General features: G+C 36.2%; 1 protein-coding gene across 1 annotated transcript; it reads right to left on the bottom strand.

Annotated features, from left to right (window-relative positions):
* Positions 1–28: 28 nt before the first annotated feature.
* LOC122986516 (serine/threonine-protein kinase Nek1-like) lies at positions 29–13,185 on the bottom strand. Its single transcript, XM_044357827.1, has 7 exons — positions 12,569–13,185; positions 1,175–1,317; positions 978–1,074; positions 755–852; positions 408–491; positions 231–298; positions 29–122 (listed from the first exon to the last, which is right to left on the bottom strand). The coding sequence occupies exons 2-7, from the start codon at positions 1,289–1,291 to the stop codon at positions 29–31; spliced, it is 558 nt and encodes a 185-aa protein (XP_044213762.1). The 5' UTR covers positions 1,292–1,317; positions 12,569–13,185.
* Positions 13,186–14,645: the final 1,460 nt, after the last annotated feature.

Here is a 14,645-nt window from a genome sequence, read left to right on the forward strand (position 1 = left end):
TGAGACAAACACAACATGGTGCATCAAGTTAGTACCTTTTGTTGTCATATGGTTCGTTTTCATAGATCTCTGGTGAAAGGTAAAGTAGTGTTCCTATGAATGTTGTTGCCAGTTCTTTAGTGCTGGAAATAAGAAGAGAATAGAAAGCAGACTGTATTATGCTTTATATTGCCATTTTAATCTTGGCTTTATAGAGATCTACAGATTCATTTAGGTGACATTTTACATACCTGTTCAGCACCCTTGAAACTCCAAAGTCCCCGAGCTGTACAGTCTCATCTTTTGTCAAAAATATGTTCTATGCAGACATCATGAAAAGACATGTAATGTCATTATCATGAGTTTATACAATACAAATAAAAATGCATCATCACTGAGGCAAGATCATGTGCTGCATGAAGCAATACTTGTGGTTTAATGTCCCTGTGGAGGATTTTTCTATCGTGGACATGCTTTAGTGCCAGACAAATCTGCACAAACCAGTCCAGGATCTAAGAAAGGCAGAGGAATGTAAAGATACACTTAAGAGTATCAACTTGCACTATATACATCATTTGTAATTATAATGACAGAAAAAGCCAAAAAAATATTATAAAAACATTAAAAAGAGACTAAATACATGTTAAACACATATACAGTGAAGTGGAATAGTGAGTGTTATATGATGAATTCTATCCACATGTACAGTTTCACCCTAAAGATTATCAGGTTTATCCTCAACATTCATGATTGTCTTGAAGAGTTAGTAGCTTACTCGTTTTTCTGAGAAAAGTTCTCCTTTCTGAGATTTGATCTTCTTTAAGAGGTCTCCTCCCTCACAGTAGTCCATCACAATACACAGACAGCCCTCCTCTAAAAAGATTTTTATACAGCATAAAGAACATGCATGAAAACACGTGTATGCATCAGGATATAATTGCAGTAGATGAACTCTGTGATTCTTTGAGGTTACAGCTGAGATCTTGAATCATTTATACCTTCAAAAGACTCTTTATACTGGACAATGTTGGGATGACTCACGTCTGCAAGGACTTCAACCTCTTTTTGAGACTCCTGCCTCTCTTCAGGTGACATCTGTCAAAGTGAGAGGGACAGATAATGTGAAAGAGCAACGAAGTAAAGAGGAGCTCAAATCAACACTGATACTGTGGAATATTATGCAAAGGGTTCTTACTCCAGATATGTCAATCTCCTTGATGACATATTGGTGTCCATCCTCTTTGGATTTGACAAGGATGGCCTTTCCGGATCCACCATTCCCAATTTTCTTCACCTTTTCGTACTTCTCCATGTTAGTGGAATGACTGCCACCTCATGCTGGTTCTGCAGAGAGACGAAGGAGCATATTGTAAAGCTGTGCTCAAGCTGATCAGGCTTTGATAACAAGAACTTAAGAGATTGTTAAAAGGTAACTTAATACACTTCAGTCATTTGGATTGTATATTGCTTTTTGAGATTACAATTCAAGCACTTTTCAAGCAGTTTTGAGGTACCTAAACCAAATATTTCAGGAACTTTTGAGGGCTTTATCATCACATCTAAATTGTTAACATAAATTCAATTGCAAAATTAAAGTTTGTAGAATTTCTTTATATTCACAGCAATCAATATGTATTGTCACTTTGTTTATTTTACCAGCTGCTCGTATTAACTTTGTTTTTATGTTTTGATCGTAATTATTTAATGCTTGCTAATTTCCAGAGTAAGGGATCGAGAGAGGACTTATCTAGCTGTGAATGACAGGTGAACACAAGAAAAACAAATTTATCTCAGAGCCCACAGCATCAGGGAACACTGACTGTTATCACCATGAGGCAACAGCAGTGGGACAGAAAACTGGCACATTGACATCTTGAGGGCTATTTCCTGTTGCAAGAAGCTATCAGCACAAAGAAAGAGTGCGACAGACAGAAAGGGTTAACCTTGTTATCTGCAGAGTCATCTGTAGTGAACAGATCAGAGTTAACCAGATAATTGTTCTCATCCTCATCATCATCATTATCCTCATCTTCATTATTGTTTGATAATTGTGCACAGTTTCTGCATTCTCCACTGATTTGAAACAGTTGAAAAAGCACCATGGTATTTTCTCCATTGACTCAACAAGTTCATCAGAAATGCTGTTTTGCTGAAGAGAGACCTAAGAGTGAGCTTGTTGGGATAAAATTTCTTCAGAAAAACTTTTTGTGCCCTTTAGATATCACACCCACTAAGGTTTTATTACAGAATTTCAAAAGAAAAGTCAACATAATGTCTAGATAATCCAACCCAGTCACCATAACTCGATAAAGTTCTCTGTGTATTTTCACTCAATCACATTCTTGCACGTTTGTGTGATTCTGTGAAATGTTTAGATGAAAAAATATAGTTTGTCTTCTAATTTTTAGCTGCAAGGTACACCTAAGGGGCTGCCAAATTCAAAATCAAATTGAGAGAGTTAGTTTCTGAAAGAAAATCATTTTTCCTAAATGTAAAGTATTGATTAAGTCATCCTTTTTTTAATGAGGGAATAAGAGAGAAAGATTTTCAGAAAATCTTTTTTCAGATTCAAATCAGATTCATTGTTGATTCAGATGAGCAACAGATACTAGATTAGAAGCAATGGCTTTAGAGATCATGAACACATCATCAAAATGTCAGACCAAAAAGAGTTGAATTTTAGAGCAAATGAAAACACTTTAGCTTAAGGTTGCCTCAGCAAGCTAGTATCATCCAGAGACACAACTTGACAGGTTTTGTCTAATTTTATTTCAGAAAAGTGGAGTCTGTGTAGTATCTTGAAATTAATTTGACTAGCATTGTTTGAGACTGTGTGTGTCCCTCTCATATATCATGAGGAACAGTGGCACCAAATTCTTCCCATTTCAGTCCAAAGCTGTCTGGAAAAGGGAAACCTACTGTATTTTCTCTAATAGTGGCCGGTATTCAATTAAAAGAAGGGGGTGTGGTCGACACAAACAAATAAAGGCCGGCCTAAAATACAGGCCGGGGAGGGAAAAAACAAGGATGGATTGAGGCAATATTCAGACTTAATCAGGTGTTGCTGCGCACCGCTGCGGGGTTGTACAGTGGTGTGCGGGGGTGTGGTGTATTTATTTGTGCTCTAGAAAGTAACCGCTGAAACAATTAAAAAAAAATTTCTTTGATCTGATTCACTGCTTTCTTACCAGCTCCATCTCTTCATTCACTCTCTAGCCCCCTCTCCCTCTTTTTCTCTCGTCTTTTTTCAAAATGAGATGGGAAACTGACAGCAAAGCCTAACTTTACTTTTAACGTTATCAAATGAAAAGAAATGTCTGCCCTGCTCTTCTTGGTGCCTGTTATAATGTGACTGTGGTTTGTAGCAATGTACAAGATGGCGGTAGCTATATTTGAAGTACCATATAGGACCTGTGCAAGTGTCAGTGACAAAATTTTCCATAACAACAATGCCACAACACTGTAGAGAGCAAACATGGCACCCACCTGACGGAAGTTTGACATCAAATTCAAAGAGAGTTTTGCAATATGTGGAGGAAAATTAAGAAGCGAAAGCTGCAAGACATTTTGACACTGACCCGAAAAGACTCAGATACTGGAAAAAACAGAAGCGTGAGCTGCTGTTAACTGATAAGAGGAGAGCACGGCTAGCTGGAGGTGGGAGGAAGAAAGTTAGCTTGGAGCTAACGTTAGAGAGACAGCTGATTGATATTTGATATTTGACTGTGCTGTTAACTGGCTATTAATGTTTATATCCAGCGTAACCTCAGATTTGTTTAGTTTTTAACTGACACTGGCCATATTTCCCCTCCGATACTTGACCGGTCATACTTCACACAAGTTATATTTAAATGTTTGTGTAATGTTTCACAATAAAAGTCAGGAAATGAAGGCTTTTAATTTTATTAATAGCGTAATGCAGTAACAAAAATTTAACAGAGAAAACAGAAGCAGATCAGAAAACAGGGAGGCTTCATACTAAAATATGAGCAAATATACTTATCAAACAGAGGGAATTAGGAATAAAGGTGTCTCTCTAATATAAGCCTGCTTCCAATAAAGGCCTGGTACCCTCTGCAGTTGAGGTAAATAAAGGCCCCGGCCACTAATAGAGAAAATACGGTATGTCAGCAGGAGATCATACAGATAGAAGTTTTTTGCAAGTAGGTGTTTTTTTAAGATAATTGTTTGTAACTAAACTTGTGTCAGTCTCAAAAGCTGTTAAGTGTTTTCGTGCATAATCTCCTAATTGAAGATATCTTAAACTATAACTTGAGAGTTTATATTTGTGCAAAGGTAGCAAAGGTATGGTCGATGTATCGGTTTCCCACATTACCTACCTCATTACATGTCTTTTCATGTAAAAATTTAAGGGATGTATATTTCAAAACCTCCACAGACAGAAAGTGAACTATTTTATTTGTTTTTATGGCTATATATCACTAGAGGTGAACTAGAAAATGTGTTTTCAGTGTCATAAATCCATTTATAAAGAACCTGATTCCATATGGTTCTGCCTTGTGATTAGTTAGTGGAAAATTGGCTTTAAATCCTATACAGTAGTCCTGAGGTGCAGAAAGTATAACATTGGAGAACACAAAGCATTACAGAAAATATAACTTTGCTGGGAAGAAAACAGCATAGCAGAAATGATAACACTGCAAACAACACAACCTTACAGAAGACACCATATTGCAGAAAATATGACATTACTGAACATGTAACGTTGCACCAAACAAAACCTGTTTTCTGGAATTGTTGTATTGTCTGCAATGTTAAGTCTTTTGTGATCTTTTATTGTGCTTTCTGTTTTTATAAGTGTCTTGTTTACTAGACACTTATAAAACAGACATTTGTGCTTTGCTCCTCAGATTTTATACTAATTTGTATAGAAAATCAGCTGCAGTGGCCTGACGCAGTTTAATGGAAAATTATTGTTCTTCAGAAAACCATTCTGTCTGTCTGTCTTTCTTTCTTTTTATTCTCTACCCCGTGTTTTTATCACTGAGCCTGATAGCATCTTGCTACACGACACAAGAGCAACAGACTCTGATCAACAACCTAAATTAACTTTCCTGATAAAATCTCCTCTTATCTAGCTTACAATCATGAACACACGTCTTGTCCTGCAGTTTAGCTTGTTGAATGAGCCACCAAACAAACATTCACTGCAGAAAAAAGTGTGTTAATTAGCAGTTTATTACATTACATCAACATGAATTTAATTACATTATGTGATTTTGCATAGAATTGCCATATTTTGATATTAATTTCAGAAAAAATGATTTGTATTAAATACCACAATGTTGATTGAAGCTACATCACACAGCCCTAGTATGCAGCCCTCTGACTTTGCTATGACCCTCAGGTTTGTGTCTTGTGTGCTGTGTGTGTGTTTTATCTCTCTTCAGGTCCAAGTAGGCAGAGACTATATTAATGCAACTGGGTGCTGCTGGTACCTCTCCATCCAGAATGCATTTAGGATCAGTCACCCTCATTCCTTTCCCTCTCACCTCATCACTGGCTCTCCCCCTGCACCACATCTTTTCTTTTCTTTTGTTTCACTTCTCTTTAGTTTACACCACACAACATTACACATTCACACATTCACACATACACCACTGATATACTGACTTACTATTTCATACATTTGATTAATATATTTTGATGCAGTTTCTAAAACATAAATGTAAAAGATCCATTTTTCAGTACAAACGTGTATTTCTCTTCATTTGTCATGGCCTAAGAGCCGGGTCATGACAGCAGGAGAAACTGAATGTAATCCTCTTGTCTTTAAAGGGTTAAAACAATATCTCATCCATATCTCATCTCATTTTATTCATGCCAATACAATGCAGGAGAATGGAGTTTTGTATGTGGTGCTCACAGGTGCATCACTAGTTTTCTAGAAATGGTGTCCACAGACCTCACTGTCACTGATTATATGCAAACTGTTAACTTTGAGGTCTGTGTGTGTGTGTTGGTGAGAGAAAGAGAGAGGGAGAGAGAGCACGAGAACAGCAGCACAAAAACAAAGGGCCAAACGTACAACCTGAAATGTAGGTAATGTGAGTGGGAGCGTACCTGTAGTCTCTTGTTTATCTGGGTCCGTTATTGTCGTCTTTTCTCTTCATTCCCCCGCACATCAAAACCTAGAGACACAATATCATCTCTTATGTTTGATAGAACCAGTTTCATTCAAAATATTTATATAAAATATAAATACTTAGTCAGTCACAACTACACATTCTATCATTAACTGGATACATTTATGTGTAGCTTCAAATTATATTTCAAAAACTTTATGCCACATTTTAAGTCCAGAAGAGTCAAATGGTTCCAGCATACTAAAGTTCACTGTAACTTACTTGTTATCAGGCTGCAGGAGTCTCTGAGACTGTCTGCATCTGCTTCTGTATTTATACTCAATATAGAAATCGAAAGCATTTCATACACCTGAACAACCGGTTTCTGTTTATCTTTTGTCTTATCTTGATTTGCTTTTCTAATCAGTAAATACCAACGTGGGATGTACTCAACTCTTCCAACAATATAGTGTGATGATAGAATTCTAGATTGTTAATATTATTATCTGGCACGTCTATGTGCCGCCTCTCATTGACAATACATGCAGGTTTATTTGGTTACGAAGGTAAAATCCAATTGTCTAAAAGATAAGATTCAGATTAACAAAGTATGTGGGTAATAGTTTTCAAAACACCAAAGAGCCATATATTATCATTGAATCATAATAAATGTCATCAGCAATATAAGTTATGTTGAGAACCTGGGGGTTTGTCTATCCCACTATAGGCCTATAAGTGTGGAAAAATTCACAAGCAGCCATGATTAATCACTGTTACTCTGTTTTCCTGTAAACAATTAATTTATCAGAAATCACTGAAGCATTTCTTCTTCACTTCCTTGTAGTTGACAGGAATGCTTCTCAGTGTACTGACAGATTGATTGATATGAAATATTTTTACATGCTGTTGAAAAGAACCACCCACACACTGGAATGTGAAGGTAGACAACAGTGTTTTGGATGTTTTTGTGACAAGCAGGTTTGTCTGGTTTTATGTTTAAGACTCAACAGTGTAATTATGTATAACAGTTTAATTATGTCACAAAGGTGGCTCACTTCACCAGTTGGGGTAGATAACTACAGTACATGTCCTACATTAAACTGTAGTGAAATTACAAGTAATCAATAACGGAAAGCAGTGAGTTCTCTGCCAGGATATTCCTTGTTTTCTTCCTTGTCTTTTCCATGAGGAGTTGAATCAAGGACTTTTGGGGTTTACCAACTATTCTGCTGGCCATTAAAACAATCCTGGATATTCTTGGACCTACAATTGAACTGACTTTACCAGAAAGGAAAATGAAATGTTAAAACACCCTAAACAAGAGTTTTGTACACTAGTTATAACATTTACTGACAAACAACGATGCTGCTGAGTCTTCTGACAAAATAAATCACTATGAGCACTTTTTAAAAATATGTTTTCAGAGAAGCTCACCTAGAAGTCAACTGTAGAAAGATATTTGAGGCTTTCCTCAGTTCCAGCATGTTGGCCGTCAAGTGAAATTTTCTCTATAATTTACTAATTACTAATTGATTAATTATATGTTTAAAGCTGAACTAATCAATATTGTTATATCAACAGTGAATCAAATCACTATACAATGTGAAAAGGTTGTTTGTGTACATATTTTTGCCTCCATTTGAAGGTGCAGTAGAGATGTGACAGGAAATGCTTTTTGCTTTTTGGTTGCACAACATTTTTTTCTTACAATATTTTTCCCACCTTTTCAGTGATCTGACTACACAGAGCCTGGTTTGCTGCCCTCCATCAGGCCACTGATGAAGCATATTATCATTTCTTTAATTTCATTAGGTTATATTTACAACTTCCTAGTAAGGGTTGTTTTGCTGGCCTTTGTCCAACCTGAAGTTAAATCAAGCTCCATGTTTTTTTCATCTCATATTGTAAATAAATTGAATCATCACAATATTCAGTATCTATCTCCATGGCTGCTTGGCACATGGGACTTTCTCATGTTGTGTCTTGGCCAATCCATTGGCAAAACAATTACCATGTGCAACACATTTTACAGCAGGTGTAAATGACAGAGTTTTGTTTAGTTTTTTTTTTCAGTTGCCACTTACTTATTTTTGGACTTCTGCCAACTGTGTTCTAAGACTATTAATGCAGTCATGCAGTGATAACTTCATAGGCATTTTGTTATTTTAACACATTTCTCTCTTTTCATGCAACTATCACATAAAAAACATATTTTGTAAACATTTGACACAAGCAGAGACTTCTAACTTGTTCCTAATGAAGATAAATCTGTTGCATCAGTTCATTCACTGTGTGAGAATATACAGAGGTACAAAACGTGAAGTCACATTTAAAGAGACAAAACAATGTAAAGCAGCTGTGTTGTGAGTGTGTGAATGTGAGGTCTTATGGGGACAACAGTTTCAGAGTTTCAGGAGAGACTGAAGAGTCTTCAGGTGATATTCATGGGTGATGGCCTGTAATGACATCTCTGTAGTCATGTCAAGTCTAGATTTGTCTCACAAAGTGCTTACAGCATTTAAAGTGTCTGACCAAGTAGATAGTTACACTGGGTGTTATGGGGATAAAAATCTATGACTTGATGTAAATGACAGGACAGATATGAAGCAGTTAACAAACTGCCTAAATTTTGGAAATTTTCAGTTTTGTTACCTGCAGGTTTGAACTTGTGATTTGATTCACTGTGTCAAAAAAGATTATATGTTATTTTGCTGTCTTGAGTGAGTCTTTTGTTCCAGTTTTCTTTTTTTAAACACCAATATGTCATTTTCATGAAGCGTTCTTAGAACACAACTGCTTTTGGGACGTGCATTTGCTGTTGTGCAAATGGACACAGAGTCGTGGTGTTTGTGTCACATGTTCTCAACATCGGCCTTTTGTTTCTAACAATATTTCAAAGCAGCAGAGAAAAAGTTTATTCTTCCTGGCTATTTTCAGCCATTACTAAAAAGCAATTACCACCAACCTCCGGACCGGAGGAGAGCCTGGGAAAACCAACAGGAGACGCATATGAATAAGGGTAAATGAAAGTTTATTAAATCATATCTGTATTTTATAGAGATATGAGACACTTGATGTGTAAATGGGGCCTAAATAAATTTCATCAAGTACAATTTCAGATTCTGGTATTTTAAGCTTAATTTATACTTCTGCATTGAGGTGTTACGCTGTACTAAGGGCAGCTACATGTGTTGACTCTGTCGCTTCATTGAAGGCTGCACTGCAGCTAACATGTCTCTTCTAGAATATAACTATAGGTTGAGCCTCCAGCGGCTATAGTGTGGAGATACCACAAGAACTGTGATTGCTCAGCATGAGTTGCTTGTGCTTTCTCCTACAAACTTCTGACGCCTGCATTTATTGAAAGGCTGGAGTTATTTTGCAAGTGTGTGTGTGTGTATTTGTGTATGTTTGTGTGTGTATGTAAAGACATAACAACTCAGCTCAGCTTGTTTGGCTTGTCCTTGAATCAAAGCAGCAAACAAAGAAAAGCACACACACACACAAACACAGAAAGAAGTGAGGAGAGATGACGGCCTTCCTGCTCCCCAGCAGCAGATGTCACTGTGCTTAACATGAATGTTGTTCTGCAGTGGAACCACTGGATGGCAGCGTCTGACATGCAAAATGTGCAGCAATGAAATGAACTTTACATCAAAGTTTCCACCTCTCAGGTTTAACTGTTAACTTTGTTCATATTCAAACTCCAACTGAGAACCGAATCAGTTGGAGTTAGTTAGTTAAAATAAAGGATTCTGAATATTTACTGTTACATTGCAAACAAAAAAGAACAAATGATAGACACATAAACACTTAATTATGTTTGATTTTATTATCTTTTGGCTAATTTATACAGAGGCTTTTGTGCATGAATGTAATTTATTCATGTATTAATTTATTTATTTGACTCTCTTTAAGCTCAAGTCTATATAAAATATTTAATTAAATATAGACTTCCATGTCTAAAAACTGATTATTACAAACAAAAATGAAGCAATTAGGCTTTTATTAATGAACACAATCTGATTATTAGTTTTTTATTCATTAAACTTTGGTCAATTTGAACTTGACCATCAAGAAACTGTAAAATCACTACAGGCTGCTATGAAACGTTTCCTTTTGTTGAGACATTTAGGCTCAAGTGGGTGTTTGTTTGAATTTATGTCAGTATTAACATCTATATCAACACCATCTTCACCTCCACCTGCTTCACTCTGAACTGATGCTGCTCCGTCTTTCTCTCTCTCTCCACCTGTTGCAGTGACTTTTATTTTTTGCAACTTTGATTTGTCTTATCCCTTTATCTCCTTTTTGTTTCCCATGAACATGTTTATTTCATTCTAATGTATTAATAATTAGATTATGCTAAAGATTATAGTATCATAATTCTACAATAATTAAATTAATATATTGAGTTTATCTCAAACATGGGAGATGAACTGCGGCCAAAGCAAGTATTTTGTAATAGAGTTCACATTATCATTTCCTTTTTGGTAATTTCACATTAATCCCATTGTTGAACTGCATCCATGGGTTCTCCTTCCTGATTCAGACCTTCATAAATGTCTCTAATCTTCTTCAATAAATGTAGGTAATGTGAGTGGGAGTGTACCTGTAGACTCTCGTCCAACTGTGTCCATCATAGTCGAGGTCATTGTTTTCTTATCATTCCCCTTCTCTTCAGAATCTAGACACAGAATCTAGAATCAGTTATGTTGAGAATGTGGGGGATAGTCAACCCCGGCATATCCATGAAAATATTGTTACGCAGGTGTAAACATCCACAATTAATCATTATCAGTCTCATTAATTAACTTCTCAGAAATCACTGCTTCACTTCTTTGCAGTTATCAGGACTTTTTTTCATTGTCTTGTCAGCTACATTCATTAGAAGTGATTTTTCACTTGTTGTTGAAAAACACCTTTACTACCCTGCTGAAGGGAGATAACAATGTTATCATGAGTCCAGAAACCTTTGAGATGAATCTCATTTTGTCACTTTTTCTAGTTGCAGGACAACAGCATGGTAGACTATCAAGTTTTGCAAACTCCGTCCTTTCTCAAAATTACTAATGTAATGAAACAGAGATAGGTGATAGGTTTTTACATGACAGATGATGATCAAAAAGTTGTAAAATACAAGTCTTAAAGGTAAAACATAACATTTGGTATGTAGGCTGTAATGACTGTGCCAAACAGTTTTGTCTAAATGGAGGTTGTGGGGTAAAACTTGCCAGTGATGTTGGGGCAGGTTGAGTCAATGGCTCAATTTACACCCCAAAAGTTTAAACAGGCTACATATGTACAGAGTAACCTGTGTATTTAAGTATTATTTTCTGATATTCTAGAGACTAGAGACACTGCTCATGTTAATGTTTGATCACTGTTACAAGTGTTACAATGTTGATCAATAAATAAGTCACACACAAACATACTGTACATACAGACGGGTGACAAATTAAAGGAAAAACCAACATTAAGTGTCTTAGTAGGGTGTTGGGCCACCAGAACCTTTAATTTGTCATCTGTCTGTATACACAAAAGCACATTTACACACACATGCTTTCTGTAGCTAACACACAAAGATCACAGTTTAATCTTTACTGAAAATGTAACATGTTGAACAACAAGACACAAACATATGGTTTTACTAAAGAAGTAAAGAGCTTTTACCTTTGTTAAATTGATGGCATTAATAAAGTTCAAAATTATCTCAAAATTGTTTGATTTTGTGTCATTTTTATATCAGTGTTTAATGGTGGCACACTTTATGCCTAGAGCACTCAATTCACCCCTTCCCCATGTTCATTTTACCCCCAACAAGTTGTGCCATAGGACTAACTTTTTTGATGGCTCATTGTTCTAAAACCATAATAATTAGATAACTTGTTTTAATTTCAATGGGTACACAACAACCTGAGGTATATATATATTAACTATTATTTGAAACAAATACACTTTTATTTTGCGGTAAAATCATGACATGTAAAAAGGGGCTCATGTTACCCCGTTCTCCCCTTCTATCATCTGTATATAGAGACCGAATGAATGCACATAAATCATTGAAATCACTGCATTAACAGTAATAATGTTTTCTTTAATATCTCTGAGAATTTCGTGGGTATATTATCAATTATTCGTTGCCCTGCCCAAGTCTGGTGATATAGACACTGAGACTGTAAATAAAAACAGTTAAACAAATCGACATCTGATCATCTGAGAAAGAATTGGGGTCGCTCATAGTCAACCACAGTAAAAGAATCAGGTTTGTCAATAAAAATACTGAAAACAGTCAAAAGTAAAACATTTCCTCTGTGCTGAGGCTGAGGTTGTCACAACAAGCCAAGTTTGAACAGACAAGTTTACAGTGGAGCCCTGAGTATCACATTAATTATCATTAATAATCTGTTATATTGTATATATAGCTATACATTGTTCAACTTGTTTTTCTCCCATCAGGCACAAAACAGAAAAACCACTGACAAAATAAAAGTATAACCCACCTTTGTAGAAGAGATTCTCCCATGTTAAAAATACATTCTTCTATCCAGGAGTTGGTTTCAGTCATGCAGTCTTCAGTTGTTTAGGCGTCTATCTGTCCTGCAGATGCAGTGCAGCATCTCCCTGCATGTGCCAAGATGGTCCTGCATTACAGCCCTTTTATTCTGTTGGTGAAGCAACTTTCACTCTCGGTTTGCACGTAATGATCATCTGGTTTCTGGGAAACAGAACGTCCATTTACAGTAAATCACCTGATAAAACTTCAACCCATCTCAGTGCACAGAGTTGTTTTCCCTGCTGTGCTGCAGAATTAAGACAATTTAGGAAAACTATGTAGAGACCATGAGAATCACGCAATGCCGATTTCATCTCAGTTTCTCCATAAAATTAAGGAATTTAAAGTATCAAGGAAAAAATAAATTCAGGGTTACATTTTTCACATTGACTGATTGATTTCATTAATAATGGAAACCACATGCTTATTGTCTGTCATACAATACTCAATACACATTTTATTAAAGTAATAGGAAGTAAGTAACATAAGGAAAAAAAGTACAACTGTAAGGCAAGGTAAATTTATTTTTATAGCCCAATTCAACAACAAGGCATTTCAAAGTGCTTTACATAAAACATAAAAGCAACACAAGGCAACATAAAAAACATTTAAATAATAATTAAAAAGAGTTAAATCGAAAATAAAAAAAACCTTAAGTAGAATAAGAGATAAAACAGGAGAATAAAGGTTATTTAAGATATTAATCAAAAGCCTCAAATTTCATTTAATAAAATGCAGCAGCAAACAGAAAACTCTTCAGACTTTTTAAAATAGATTTAATTTGCAGAAAGCTACAACACAAATGAAAGCAAATTCTTGGACATGAATGACTTTTTAAGTAACTGAGTCACAATTAAATTGATTCATTACTATAAACCACTGTAGAGATGCCTTCCTTTATTCATGTTTTTCTACCTTCAGATTTATGTTCATACCTGAGTTTAACTCTGAGATGGTTACATTTATCACAAAGGTTGCTCACTTTCACTCTGGGAGAACTCCATTCTCATTAAGAAACATTTACCAGTAAACCAGCTCAATAAATAGAGAAGGATGCGTAATAATCTGAAAGACTGTGAGAAAACTAACAAATGAGATGCTGTCTTAATTTCGTCACTTCAGCTCATAGGTAAGTTCACAATTTTTCAAGTCTGTCTTAAAACAATAGTCAGGTGCCAAACTGGACATTTCTCTTGCTGTAATCATTCCTCCTGTTCTTACTCGCCATTAAGAGATCTCATCATAATACTCAAAATCCACAGTCCTTAAAATGAGGACAACACAACACTGTATTGTTTCAGGATTTTCCACTAGTTGAGTAACCTGAATGTTTTTCCTTTGATTTCTCATCAGGTGACTCTGTACAGCTTTAATGTGCCTTGGCACTGATTCTACAAGTCTCTGAACTTTACTGGAGGGATGAAAACCATCCTTCCAAGTCATTTGATGTTTTGATGATGGTGGTGGAGAGCGCTGTCTAACACGTCAGTCTAAAATCTCCCACAGGTGTTCAATTGGGTCGAGATCTGGAGACTGTGAAGGCCATAGCATATGATTCACATCATTTTCATACTCATCAAACCGTTCAGTGACCCCTTGTGCCCTATGGATGGGGACACTGACATTCTGGAAGAGACCACTCCCATCAGCATAGAAATGTTTGATCAGTAGGATAAAGGTGATCACCCACAACAACTTTGTATTGATTTGGAGTGATCCTTCCCTCTAAGAGGACAAGTGGACCCAAACCATGCCAGCAAAATGCCCCCCAGAACATAACAGAGCCATCGGATCCCCTCACTGTAGGAGTCAAGCGTTCAGGCCTGTACCGTTCTCTTGGTGTACGCCACACATGCACTCACCCACTTGTCAAGAATATGGTGAAGGATGACTCATCTCACCACATCACTTTTTTCCACATCTATGTAGACCAGTGCCTATGGTTTTTGCAGCATTGGAATGTGCTCTCTTTCTCAAATGTGAATTAATCCTTGTAATGAGGGGTTTATTCACCACAAGCCTGT

This window comes from Thunnus albacares, chromosome 1, assembly GCF_914725855.1.
Source record: "Thunnus albacares chromosome 1, fThuAlb1.1, whole genome shotgun sequence".
NCBI classification, from domain to species: domain Eukaryota; kingdom Metazoa; phylum Chordata; class Actinopteri; order Scombriformes; family Scombridae; genus Thunnus; species Thunnus albacares.

Bases quoted from the DNA above. Each gene is read 5' to 3' on its own strand.
- LOC122986516 (XM_044357827.1), bottom strand. From the start codon at position 1,291: ATGGAGAAGTACGAAAAGGTGAAGAAAATTGGGAATGGTGGATCCGGA. The intron at 299-407 runs GTATTGCTTCAT...ATGTCTGCATAG, and splicing joins ACAGGGACATTAAACCACAA to AACATATTTTTGACAAAAGA. The intron at 123-230 runs GTATGTAAAATG...TCTTATTTCCAG, and splicing joins GTTTCAAGGGTGCTGAACAG to CACTAAAGAACTGGCAACAA.